The following is a 13,780-nucleotide window of genomic DNA, read 5'->3' on the forward strand; positions in this document are numbered from 1 at the left end:
CCTTTTCACCACGAGATCCATCCAGAGACCCAGTGCGCCCCCAGACAAATCTCACTGCACGCAGCCTCCTCTCTCCAATCAGCGATTTCTTGTCCCCAAGCCGGTCTCTCTCCTTCCTCCTGCAGTCGCCGGCCGGCCGGCCTCCCGCTCTCGTTTCCTTGGACTCTCCGTTCCTTCCCCATCATTGCTGCCGTCCTTTTCCCCGTCTCCCTTTGCTGCTCAGCTCAAGAACCCACCACAGCCTCGGAAATCTCCAGCCTTCACCGCTTCACATTTCGAAGGGCAACACTCGTAGTACAGAACAGAGGCCAGGAGGAAAGGGACCCCCTTTGAAATGGCGGTGTTCTCCTCCTTCTTCTAGGGCTTGGGGCGTTGATTAGAGAGCTTGGGGTTCTTCTCGTGTGTGTTCTGTTCCCTGGATTCGGAAGCAGGAGGCCAGATCCGTCGTCTGCTTCGAGTTCGAGTGTAATGGGTGGTTCCATGAAGCTGGGCTCCAAGCCGGATGCTTTCACCAGGCGAGGCCAGGCATGGTAATGCTCTTCTTCTCCTTCCAGTCACGGCTACCATTTTCAGTTCCTCAGATTCCTGGCTGAAATCGGAAGCTTCCTGGCCGGGATAAATCAACTGGGCGCGTGCTTGTCCTGTTCCTCCTAGTTTACAAAAGAAATTGACCTGTTTCAAATGGGGATTTTGGATCAGAATAACTCAAGAATCTTTCTTTGTTGCTTGTTCCTTCTAAGCATGACAATTTGTGTGTTTTTGTCTAGTCTGCATCCACATTGCTTCTCCTTGTTCTCCTGCTAAGCTTGCTGTGCTTGTGGAGGCTCTAGGGTGTTCATTTTCCCCTTTTTTACTTTCATGTACAGGAACAACTTTAAGGTTTTCTTGGAGCTGAAATGCCAGATAGTGCAGGTGTTTTCTTCTAGTATTTCAGTGTGGACATTCCATGGTTTAGCCTACAGCAACCATCTGCTTCTTTTATTGCTTCTCTGTAAAAACAATGCCATTTTTTTTTATCAAGCCGCATGCTTGATGAGCACACAGAACCAACAAACAATAAAATAAAACAATACCATTTTGTTTCAGCAGATACTCTGAATGTGAAACATTGCCTTATCTGCTTTCTTTAGCCTCTAGCTGAACATGCATACCAAAAGAATGTGATTAGTGATTTGCTGATGCCCATCTTCTTGTGGGTCTTACAGGTTCTGCACAACTGGACTTCCCAGCGATGTTATTGTCGAGGTCGGGGAGATGTCCTTCCACCTCCACAAGGTAATTTACTTTCCACTCTTTGACTAATTCACTTTAAATTTGTGATGATCAGAAGCCAGATGTTATTTTTCTCAACAAAAAAGGCAAGATGTCGTACTTAGCTCGTACTTGTATTAGACCGTTAAGTAGTAGAAGTTCAAAGAAAAAACATCATCTTTACCTTGTTAGCTTTTCTTACATTTAGCTCTTAATTCTTAGATGGTGAGATGTACTTTTCAGTACAAGGGGTTCTAAAAAAAAGAGCATTTACAAACAACTTTCTCTCAAATATTCACCTTCCGCGTGTGAGGTTGTTATTTACTGGTTATCCTTTTGTTCTGAATTTTCTTTACCTCCTTGCAGTTTCCTCTGCTTTCAAAGAGTCCCATCCTGGGAAGGTTGATTGAGGAGAACTCAGACCTAGATGAATGTATAATCAAACTATCCGACATCCCAGGGGGTGCAAAATCATTCGAGTTAGTGGCAAGGTTCTGCTATGGTGTCAAGATAGAGCTCTCTCCGGCCAACATTGTCCACCTTCGATGTGCCGCGGAGTATCTTCAGATGACAGAAGAAACAGCCGCAGATAACCTTATCAACCAGGCAGAAACGTTCTTTAACCAAGCTGTCCTCCGCAGCTGGAAAGATTCCCTGGAAGCACTCAAGACATGTGATGTCCTTCTCCCTCACGCCGAAGACCTTCACATCGCGAAGAGATGCATCGAGTCGTTGGCTGCCAAGGCTAGCATTGATCCGGACCTCTTTGGCTGGCCAGTCTCAGAACACGGTGCGATGCTAAGCCCTGAGGGCAGTGTACTGTGGAATGGCATTAGCACGGGCGCAAAGCTCGGGAACTTCAGCTCAAATTGGTGGTATGATGATGCCTCATCATTGAGCTTCCCTACGTACAAGAGGCTCATTTCCACTATGGAGTCAAGAGGCGCCAAGGAGGAGATCATTGCGGGTTCGCTTATGTACTATGCCAAGAAGTGTCTTCCAGGATTGAATAGGCGTCAAAGCAAGGGACTGGTGGCATTGCCCCTGAATTCTGCTATTACCCTGTCTGAGGAAGAACAAAGGCGTCTGCTCGAGGACATTGACAGGATGCTACCTCTTCAGAGAGGTCTAGTATCCACAAATGTTTTGCTCTGGCTGCTTCGAACTGCCATGATTCTGAAAGTCAACCGTGCTTGCATCTCCAACTTAGAGAAAAGGGTTGGCATGCAACTAGATAAAGCCACGCTGGAGGATCTACTGCTGCCGAACTTCTCGTACACCATGGACACACTCTACAATGTTGAATGTGTGCGCAGGATCCTTGATCACTTCTTGGAAATGGACCAGACGACCGGCGGCAGTGGTTCCCCGTGCTTGGATGATGTGATGGCTTCTCCCTCACTGGCGCCGATCACCGCTGTTGCTAAGCTAATCGATGGCTACCTCGCAGAGATTGCACCAGACATCAATCTGAAGCCACCGAAATTCGAATCTCTTGCAGCTGCTTTGCCTGAATATGCTCGGCCTCTAGACGATGGTCTTTACCGTGCCATTGATGTATATTTAAAGGTAAATTCTTGAGCCTCCTTTATCTGTGTTACTTATTTATTTGTTGAAACTGATACTTCTCCATAGTCAAGGTGACACTTGTGTCCATACTTCTCAACACATTGTCGATCATGTTTTGACACCAAAAATTGAAGCCACGACTGCCATTCTTACCGTTGTTTAATATTGTTCCTCAATGCTGATAGGCGCATTCTAGTCTACCGGAGTCCGAGCGCGAGCACCTCTGCCGGCTGATCGACTGCCAGAAGCTCTCCCTAGAGGCATGCACCCACGCGGCGCAGAATGAGCGGCTGCCGCTGCGCGTGGTGGTGCAGGTCCTCTTCTTCGAGCAGCTCCAGCTGCGGACATCCATCGCTGGGTGCCTGATGGTCTCCGACAACCTCGAAGGAGGATCCTCACGTACCCTGCGTGGCAGCGACGCGGTCGCGATGTCGGGTGAAGCTGGTGCCAGCTGGGTCACCACGGCGGCAGTGAGGGAGAACCAGGCGCTCAGGGCCGGGATGGACAGCATGCGGCTGCGTCTGGCGGAGCTCGAGAGGGAGTGCTCCGGCATGCGGCAAGACATCCGGAAGCTCGGAGGCGGGAAGGACGGCGGGTGGGCAGCGCGGGTGCAGCGGGTGTTCAGCCTGAAGATGAAGCTGCAGATGTGCAGCACCGACGAGGGGAGGATCAGCGAGCAGCACCGTAGCGCGGCCGCAAAGCTAGAGAAGCTTCAGGCCAAGGTGTCCAAGCACAAGAAGCACCTCTCCATTAATGCCTGAACTCTGAAGCATTTGTACCTCGGCATGGAAGTCTCTCTCTTATCTTGCCCTTCCTGTATCTTCCTGCTGAATGTGCACTGGCAGCGTTCTTCAAGTGAAACTGTCACTGATGTTTTGGGTGTTAGTGGTGGTGGTGTATATGGAACCAGCATGTCATGCAACTAAGAAATTGGAGCAGACTGACGTAGGCACCGTGGGGAATTTCGCAGGAAACGGGTCTTTCAGGCATGATCTGAAGAAGAGGAAAAGAACTTGGTGCATTTTGAAAACATTTTTCGGTTACATGATTTTTACTTGGGGAAAATTTGCCACAGGTATAGGACACCGTTATTTTCTGTTGTTTGTTGGAGCATACTACCCGGAAATTCAATTCGGCTCCCGGGTGCGTATGCTCCCTCTACCAAAAAAACATATTTTGAAATATCAAAAAATTTGGATAAAAAATTCTACATGTACAACTCCATAATGTATGTGCATTCGCTAAGTTTCACGAAAAACCAATATTTTTTGTGGTATAAGTAAAAAGGAAAAAACTTTATCTTGTGAAAAGCATTCTTTTTAGCACTAAATTTTGTCTTTTTTACACACGTCACATGATAAGTCGATTTTTTATGAAACAACTTTTTGAGCGCGTAGCACGTGAAGATGTACGTACAAATTTTTTGTTTCAATTTTTTTGAAATATAAAATATACATAACATGCATTTCAAAATATAGGGAGCATATGCACCCATGTTTCAAAACACCGCTCCCCTAATCTTATCTTCTTATCTTTGCTAACGCATTGTCTTTGAAACCGGCTATAGCATGGTAATTGTGACACAAAATCGTAATGGTACCCGACGAAACAAACACACGATTTTTTTGGCCCACATGTCCTATGGTGAGTGGCGTAAATATGAATGTACTGGATCTGCCATGCACATTGTGCCCGTCCGATTTACATTGGTTTCTACTTTAATATTCATGTTCAACCAAATCACTGTGTTTGATTGTGTTTCAGAAATGCAAATCGGATTGATTTGCAAAAAAACACGATGATTTTTTTTGAAAGCCATCATGGCAAAAAAAACACGATGATTTAGTAAACGGTATTTTTTTTTTGCGAAACACAGCACAGACGTAAACGCTCACATATACGCACATACATTCATCCCTATAAACGCACGCATGCACAGTCGCACACCCTACCCCTATGAACCTCTGCGTCCAAAAAACTTCATCCGACATTGATGAAGTCACCACAGGCGCATCGCTGTCGACGAAAATGTCGTCTCGCACTAAAAAATATTCCGCATTTAATGAGACACCAAAGTGTCAAACCTGGTGTTTGAACTCTGGTGGGCTGGGAGTGCCACTACCCTCCTAACCACCCAACCACAGGTTGGTTCTCGAGTAAACGGTACCTTTGCTGCTCGTGGTGAGTGTTGAGCGCTCTGGCTATCCATTTGGAGACGGAGCGCTCTCGTCTCTCCAAAATCCCCCCACCCCCTCTCTCTAGGGCAAAAACTGCGCAACGGATTTGGAGAGTGTCCGTGCGAGCGAGCGAGGGTAGGGCGGAGGGAGACCCACGCGCGAGCGAAGGTGGGGTGCTCGGAGATCTAGTTCGTCCTTCGAGTTTTGTTGTATTTGGCCATGGCTGCCGGCGAGCAGGAGGCACGCCGGCCAGGTCCGTCGCCGCCCATGGTCTGCAGTCTCGCCCTCAACCTCTTGGCGTTGAGTGTGTATGTTGCTCGACACGTCAAAGGTTGCTTTGGCATCTCGATCTACTCTATGCGTGATTGAGTGAGTGATGGTGCCGATTTTGTTGGTGACACCCGAATAAAGCGGCGGAGCAAATTATTGAGCTGATTCAGTTCCGGCCGGTGACCCGCACCTGCCCCTCACATCGCCATTCCTGCCACACCACTCCTCTTTGTCGCAGGGCCGGTCCATGGATTTCGAAGGTCCTAGGGCAAAACGATATCAAGAGCCCCTCGTTTATAGTAGCGAAGTTTTCGTAGAGCTGAGGGCCATTGCCCCCTACTCTAGATTTTTTAAAGACATTTATTTATGCAAAATTTGTATATTTTTACTATTAACGTGAAAGCTGCGTATGCCTAGTGTCACACATCTGAGAAATTACAAATTAAATGCCGCACCACGCATTTTCTCCCTAAAAGACTCCCCCATCTCAACAAACAAATGACTAAAAATGTGCCCGCACTAACAGATTATTGTGTGGATTCCTCCTCAAAAATCGCCAGCAATTAACGAATTAATCTTGAGCAGCCGCTCCGTCGATTTCTTGCTACAGCATGAATTCTTCTTCTTCCCCAACTCTACTTCTGTTAGATTATTAGGCAAATTCCGTGTGAGATTAATTACCGAAAACAACATGACTGATGCATAAGCATACTTAACCACACACATCAGACTAAGCACATGCATCAGATCTGAACATGGAACAAGTAGCAGTGCAAGGTAGGAGAGGAAAAACACGTACATCGCGACCGGGAAGGTCGCACCAGCAGCAGCACCACCACCATGGGAATTGTTGATGTCGCCCATGGTATAGTCGGATCTGTCGATGAAGCAGTCGAACCGGCGAAGAAGAGCATGAACAGCAGCGAGCAGTCGCGCGGGGACGCTCCCCAAAAACCTTATCGCCCGTCTCCCTGTGCAAGATCTCAACGGACGGAGTTTCGGAGGCCTGCTCTCCCGGACGGATGTGCACGCAGTCGCCGGGATGGGGAAGACTAGAGAGTAGCGCAGCAAAATGAACTTCGTGAGAGAGACGGACTAGAGAGTTCTGAGAGTTATATTCTCCAGATCTGATATATCTTCTTGTATAGCCTGGGAGGAGAGCCGACCGACCGCGTTGCCACGCGTAGGAAGCCAGGGACACACGGCGAGCATGCACATGCAGGTCGACACGTACCCAACTCAGTTGGTGCACCAAGCAAAAATTTAGGCTTCCTTGAGTGTGTCTCGAACTCGAACTCGAATCACGAAACGCGACGTGCGTGCCGACGAGCCGAGCCGAGCCGAGGCGAGGCGGGCGGAGGAGGAGGAGTGTGCGAGGGCTCCTTCTATTCTCACTCACTTGGAATGACTAGAACAGCAGCCCTTATATACCACTCCAATTCTCTCCCAACTAGCAATGTGAGACTAAACTTTGTTCCCCAAGGCCGTCCCAAGCTGCCAACGTGATGGGCCATGAGATTTCAGGAATTGTAGACTACATGGGCTGCCTTACTGGGCTGCAGCCCATCTACATTCAACAATCCCCCACCAGATCTCATATGCACATCAGATGACACATTAGTTCCATTCACTGTTTAATATACCTGCACTTCAGTGGAGACTGTTAAGTTGAACTTCCACTTAGGCAAAGAGCTACGCTTGACTACAACTGAACAATGGACTATGTCTTGAATTGTCAGTCTTTGTGCAGCAAGTTTCGCTCAATGCCGGCACGGTACTAGGCTACCATAGCCTTCCCCTCGGGTGGAGCTTATAAGTCATACTCCTCGGCCCTTCATGAGCTTACTAGAGATTTACCCAAATCTCTCACACTATGACCAGTAGTGTCACTCGTATAGGTGTGTTCTTCAAAGATCGCCCTGTAGGACAGCGTCTTCGCTCATCAAGAGCCGCTCAGAACACATTAAGACATTGTCAACCTGCCTTACAGTAACTATGAGAGAATTGCATCTGTAGCGGAGTGGAAGTATTAAATTTTCTCTCAACTCAATTACTCCGGTTTGTTTTCCCAGGTCCTAGTTCACGGAATTTCCGGTCACATAGGTTGGGTTACCCCCTCGGCAACTCAAGTGGGTCTCAAACCCATCTCCCTTGATGCAAGGTCTATCATATTTCTTGATAGTCCTTTTGTGAAAGGATCCGCCGATTTTTAGCACTTTGGACATAATCCAATGCTATCACTCCGGAGTTCTTCAGTTTTCTGACAGACTTCAATCTCCTCTTGATATGTTTGGAACTTTTCATATTATCCTTAGAACTTTTCACTTTGATAATGATAGTTTGATTATCACAGTTCATGAGGATGGTCGGTATTGGTTTTTCAACCATAAGAGGGTCCATCAAGAGCTCACAAAGCCATTCCGCTTCGACAGTAGCTATATCTAATGTTGTGAGTTCTTCTTCCATAGTTGACCTCGTTAAGATGGTCTGCTTGCAAGACTTCCAGGAAACAGCGCCACCACCAAGAGTGAAAACATATCCACTTGTGGCCTTCATCTTAGCATATGAAATCAAATTGGAATCACTATACCCTTCAAGTCCTCTTGGATACCCGGTATAATGAATTCCATAACTGATATGGGCACGGAGGCCTATGTGGAGCCCAATTTCAGGACTCCACCAAGCTAGGTGGTACACCATCGAGGATTCAGGAGTGACACGTTAGGACGACCTACGCCATGTAATAATTAAGTCTAAGGTTGTGTCATTCATTCTATGTTAGGAAATAATGTAGCCAGGTCATGTGGTAGGCCAATTAGGGTTAAATTAGTGTTGTGTTTGGTTTTGGGCCTGTCCAAACCAAACCAGGTCAAGGCCCATGTGGGGCGCCCCAGCCTAGCAAGGCTGGCCGGCCACCTCTTCCCCTCATATAAGGTGGAGGTACGACTAGGGTTTAGGGAGAACAAGTTTAGTCTAAAGATTAGGGTTTTCCCCATTGCGTGTGTTCACGTGTATCAACCCTTCGGGGGTACGGCGCTGCCGTTTATCTATATTATATCCACTGCGAAGGTTCTTGTGTTCATCAAGGATTATCTAGCTCGAGGTTTGAGGCGTATCGTTCATCGATCCGTTGGTTGCTGGATTCGTTCCCTCTTCTCCAGGTTGCGTTCATCGCGTTGTTCGGAGGATTTACTACCCCGTGTTCTCGCTGTGAAAGATCGCGCATCAACTAGGAGGATCCAGTGGGTTCCTCCCTTATCATCTGGTGATATGGGCACGGAGGCCTATGTGGAGCCCAATTTCAGGACTCCACCAAGCTAGGTGGTACGCCATCGAGGATTCAAGAGTGACACGCTAGGACGACCTACGCCGTGTAATAATTAAGTCTAAGGTTGTGTCATTCATTCTATGTTAGGAAATAATGTAGCCAGGTCATGTGGTGGGCCAATTAGGGTTAAATTAGTGTTGTGTTTGGTTTTGGGCCTCGTCCAAACCAAACCAGGTCAAGGCCCATGTGGGGCGCCCAGCCCTAGCAAGGCTGGCCGGCCACCTCTTCCCCTCATATAAGGTGGAGGTACGGCTAGGGTTTAGGGAGAACAAGTTTAGTCTAAAGATTAGGGTTTCCCCATTGCGTGTGTTCACGTGTATCATCCCTCCGGGGGTACGGCGCTGCCGTTTATCTATATTATATCCGCTGCGAAGGTTCTTGTGTTCATCAAGGATTATCTAGCTCGAGGTTTGAGGCGTATCGTTCATCGATCCGTTGCTTGCTGGATTCGTTCCCTCTTCTCCAGGCTGCGTTCATCGCGTTGTTGGGAGGATTTACTACCCCAGGTTCTCGCTGTGAAAGATCGGGCATCAACTAGGAGGATCCAGTGGGTTCCTCCCCTATCATCTGGTATCAGATTACTGGGTTGCTCACGGCGAGGTTTTGTGGATCGATCTCTTTGGATCGGTTTGCATCGGAGAAGATTGGCTCTAGATCGGAGGAGATTGGCTCTTGGTCGAAGGAGGTTCGTTGGAGGAAGTTTGGCGGTTTTTGGTGCAGTTTGGAGGTCATCCATGGCTGTTTTGGAGGTCAAAATCGCGAAAAATCGCGCCTGGAATCGGGAAGAAGACGAAGTTTCGCGTCGCGCCCCGGTGCCAGGGCCGGCCGACCGGACCCAGGACCGGCCGGGCCGGTCAACTGCTGGCGTGGAGTTGACGTGGGAGTTAGAAATCTTTGTGGTGTAGCTTTTCTTCAGTTCCCCGGCAACGGCGCCAGAAATTTAGCTTGATGCGTGCAGTTGACACACGTCCGTTGGGAACCCCAAGAGGAAGGTGTGATGCAGACAGTAGCAAGTTTTCCCTCAGAAAGAAACCAAGGTTTATCTAACCAGGAGGAGCCAAGAAGCACGTTGAAGGTTGATGGTGGCGGAATGTAATGCGGCGCAACACCAGGGATTCCGGCGCCAACGTGGAACCCGCACAACACAACCAAAGTACTTTGCCCCAACGAAACAAGTGAGGTTGTCAATCTCACCGGCTTGTCGTAACAAAGGATTAACCGTATTGTGTGGAAGATGATTGTTTGCGAGAAAACGATAAAACAAGTATTGCGATGAGATTGTATGCGATGTAAAGAATAGGACCGGGGTCCACAGTTCACTAGAGGTGTCTCTCCCATAAGATAAAAGCATGTTGGGTGAACAAATTACAGTCGGGCAATTGACAAATAGAGAGGGCATAACAATGCACATACATGATATGATAAATATAGTGAGATTTAATTGGGCATTACGACAAAGTACATAGACCGCTATCCAGACATGCATCTATGCCTAAAAGTCCACCTTCGAGTTATCATCCGAACCCCTTCCAGAGTATTAAGTTGCAAAACAACGAGACAATTGCATTAAGTATGGTGCGTAATGTAATCAATAACTACATCCTTAGACATAGCATCAATGTTTTATCCCTAGTGGCAACAACACATCCACAACCTTAGAACTTTCTCGTCATCGTCCCAGATTTAATGGAGGCATGAACCACTATCGAGCATAAATACTCCCTCTTGGAGTTAAGAGCAAAAACTTGGCCAGAGCCTCTACTAATAACGGAGAGCATGCAAGATCATAAACAACACATAGGTAATAACTTGATAATTAACATAACATAGTATTCTCTATCCATCGGATCCCGACAAACACAACATATAGTATTACGGATAGATGATCTTGATCATGTTAGGCAGCTCACAAGATCCAACAATGAGGCACAATGAGGAGAAGACAACCATCTAGCTACTGCTATGGACCCATAGTCCAGGGGTGAACTACTCACTCATCACTCCGGAGGCGATCATGGCGATGAAGAGTCCTCCGGGAGATGATTCCCCTCTCCGGCAGGGTGCCGGAGGTGATCTCCGAGAATCCCCGAGATGGGATTGGCGGCGGGGGCGTCTCGGTAGGGTTTTCCGTATCGTGGCTCTCGGTACCGGGGGTTTCGCGACGGAGGCTTTAAGTAGGCGGAAGGGCAGGTCGGGGGCGACGCGAGGGGCCCACACGACGGGCCGCGCGGCCGGGAGGTGGGCCGCGCCGCCCTGGCGTGTCGCCGCCTCGTCGCCCCACTTCGTTACGTCTTCGGTCTTCCGGAAGCTTCGTGGCAAAATAGGACCCTGGGCGTTGATTTCGTCCAATTCCGAGAATATTTCCTTTGTAGGATTTCTGAAACCAAAAACAACAGAAAACAGCAACTGGCTCTTCGGCATCTTGTTAATAGGTTAGTGCCGGAAAATGCATAAATACGACATATAATGTGTATAAAACATGTAGATATCATCAATAATGTAGCATGGAACATAAGAAATTATCGATACGTCGGAGACGTATCAGCATCCGAAGCTTAGTTCTGCTCGTCCCGAGCAGGTAAACGATAACAAAGATAATTTCTGGAGTGACATGCCATCATAACCTTGATAATACTATTGTAAGCATATGTAATGAATGCAGCGATCAAAACAATGGTAATGGCATGAGTAAACAAATGAATCATAAAGCAAAGACTTTTCATGAATAGTACTTCAAGACAAGCATCAATAAGTCTTGCATAAGAGTTAACTCATAAAGCAATAAATCAAAGTAAAGGTATTGAAGCAACACAAAGGAAGATTAAGTTTCAGCGGTTGCTTTCAACTTGTAACATGTATATCTCATGGATAATTGTCAACATAGAGTAATATAACAAGTGCAATATGCAAGTATGTAGGAATCAATGCATAGTTCACACAAGTGTTTGCTTCTTAAGGTGGAGAGAAATAGGTGAACTGACTCAACATAAAAGTAAAAGAAAGGTCCTTCAAAGAGGAAAGCATCGATTGCTATATTTGTGCTAGAGCTTTTATTTTGAAAACATGAAACAATTTTGTCAACAGTAGTAATAAAGCATATGAGTTATGTAAATTATATCTTACAAGTTGCAAGCCTCATGCATAGTATACTAATAGTGCCCGCACCTTGTCCTAATTAGCTTGGACTACCGGATCATCGCAATACACATGTTTTAACCAAGTGTCACAATGGGGTACCTCCATGCCGCTCGTACAAAGGTCTAAGGAGAAAGCTCGCATTTTGGATTTCTCGCTTTTGATTATTCTCAACTTAGACATCCATACCGGGACAACATGGACAACAGATAATGGACTCCTCTTTAATGCATAAGCATGTGGCAACAATTAGTGTTCTCATATGAGATTGAGGATATATGTCCAAAACTGAAACTTCCACCATGATTCATGACTTTAGTTAGCGGCCCAATGTTCTTCTCTAACAATATGCATGCTCCAACCATTAAGGTGGTAGATCTCTCTTACTTCAGACAAGACGGACATGCATAGAAACTCACATGATATTCAACAAAGAGTTGATGGCATCCCCAGGAACATGGTTATCGCACAACAAGCAACTTAATAAGAGATAAAGTGCATAAGTACATATTCAATACCACAATAATTTTTAGGCTATTTTGTCCCATGAGCTATATATTGTAAAGGCGAATGATGGAATTTTAAAGGTATCACTCAAGCAATTTACTTTGAAATGGCGGAGAAATACCATGTAGTAGGTAGGTATGGTGGACACAAATGGCATAATGGTTGGCTCAAGGATTTTGGATGCATGAGAAGTATTCCCTCTCGATACAAGGTTTAGGCTAGCAAGGTTTATTTGAAACAAACACAAGGATGAACGGTGCAGCAAAATTCACATAAAAGACATATTGTAAACATTATAAGACTCTACACCGTCTTCCTTGTTGTTCAAAACTCAATACTAGATATTATCTAGACTTTAGAGAGACCAAATATGCAAACCAAATTAGCAAGCTCTAGGTGTTTCTTCATTAATGGGTGCAAAGTATATGATGCAAGAGCTTAAACATGAGCACAACAATTGCCAAGTATCAAATTAATCAAGACATTTTAGAATTACTACATGTAGCATTTCCCGATTCCAACCATATAACAATTTAACGAAGAAGATTCAACCTTCGCCATGAATACTATGAGTAAAGCCTAAGGACATATTTGTCCATATGCAACAGCGGAGCGTGTCTCTCTCCCACACAATGAATGCTAGGATCCATTTTATTCAAACAAAAACAAAAACAAAACAAACCGACGCTCCAAGCAAAGTACATAAGATGTGAGTGAATAAAAATATAGTTTCGGGGGAGGAACTCGATAATGTTGTCGATGAAGAAGGGGATGCCTTGGGCATCCCCAAGCTTAGACGCTTGAGTCTTCTTAAAATATGCAGGGGTGAACCACCGGGGCATCCCCAAGCTTAGAGCTTTCACTCTCCTTGATCATATTGCATCATTCTCCTCTCTTAATCCTTTAAAACTTCCTCCACACCAAACTTGAAACAACTCATTAGAGGGTTAGTGGACAATAAAAATTAACATGTTAAGAGGTGACACAATCATTCTTAGCACTTCTGGACATTGCATAAAGCTACTAGACATTAATGGATCAAAGAAATTCATCCAACATAGCAAAAGAGGCAATGCGAAATAAAAGGCGAGAATCGTCAAAACAGAACAGTCCGTAAATATGGATTTTATTGAGGCACCATACTTGCTCAAATGAAAATGCCCAAATTTAATGAAAGTTGCGTACATATCTAAGGATCACGCACGTAAATTGGCTTAATTTTCTGAGCTACCTACAGGGAGGCAGGTTGAAATTCGTGACAGCAAAGAAATCTGTAACTGCGCAGTAATCCAAATCTAGTATTCACTTTACCATCAAAGACTTTACTTGGCACAACAAAGCACAAAACTAAGATAAGGAGAGGTTGCTACAGTAGTAAACAACTTCCAAGACTCAAATATAAAACAAAAAACTGTAGTAAAAACATGGATTGTCTCCCATAAGCGCTTTTCTTTAACGCCTTTCAGCTAGGCGCAGAAAGTGTAAATCAAGTATTATCAAGAGATGAAACATCAACATCATAATTTTCTCTAATAATAGAATC

General features: G+C 45.9%; 1 protein-coding gene across 1 annotated transcript; it reads left to right on the forward strand.

Moving 5' to 3' along the window:
* Positions 1-480: 480 nt before the first annotated feature.
* Positions 481-3,581, forward strand: LOC124651280 (BTB/POZ domain-containing protein At1g30440-like). Its single transcript, XM_047190389.1, has 4 exons — positions 481-530; positions 1,206-1,275; positions 1,618-2,820; positions 3,006-3,581. Exons 1-4 carry the CDS (start codon positions 481-483, stop codon positions 3,579-3,581), a joined length of 1,899 nt encoding a protein of 632 aa, XP_047046345.1.
* The last annotated feature ends 10,199 nt before the right edge of the window (positions 3,582-13,780 follow it).

Source organism: Lolium rigidum, chromosome 5, assembly GCF_022539505.1.
Source record: "Lolium rigidum isolate FL_2022 chromosome 5, APGP_CSIRO_Lrig_0.1, whole genome shotgun sequence".
Lineage (NCBI taxonomy): Eukaryota > Viridiplantae > Streptophyta > Magnoliopsida > Poales > Poaceae > Lolium > Lolium rigidum.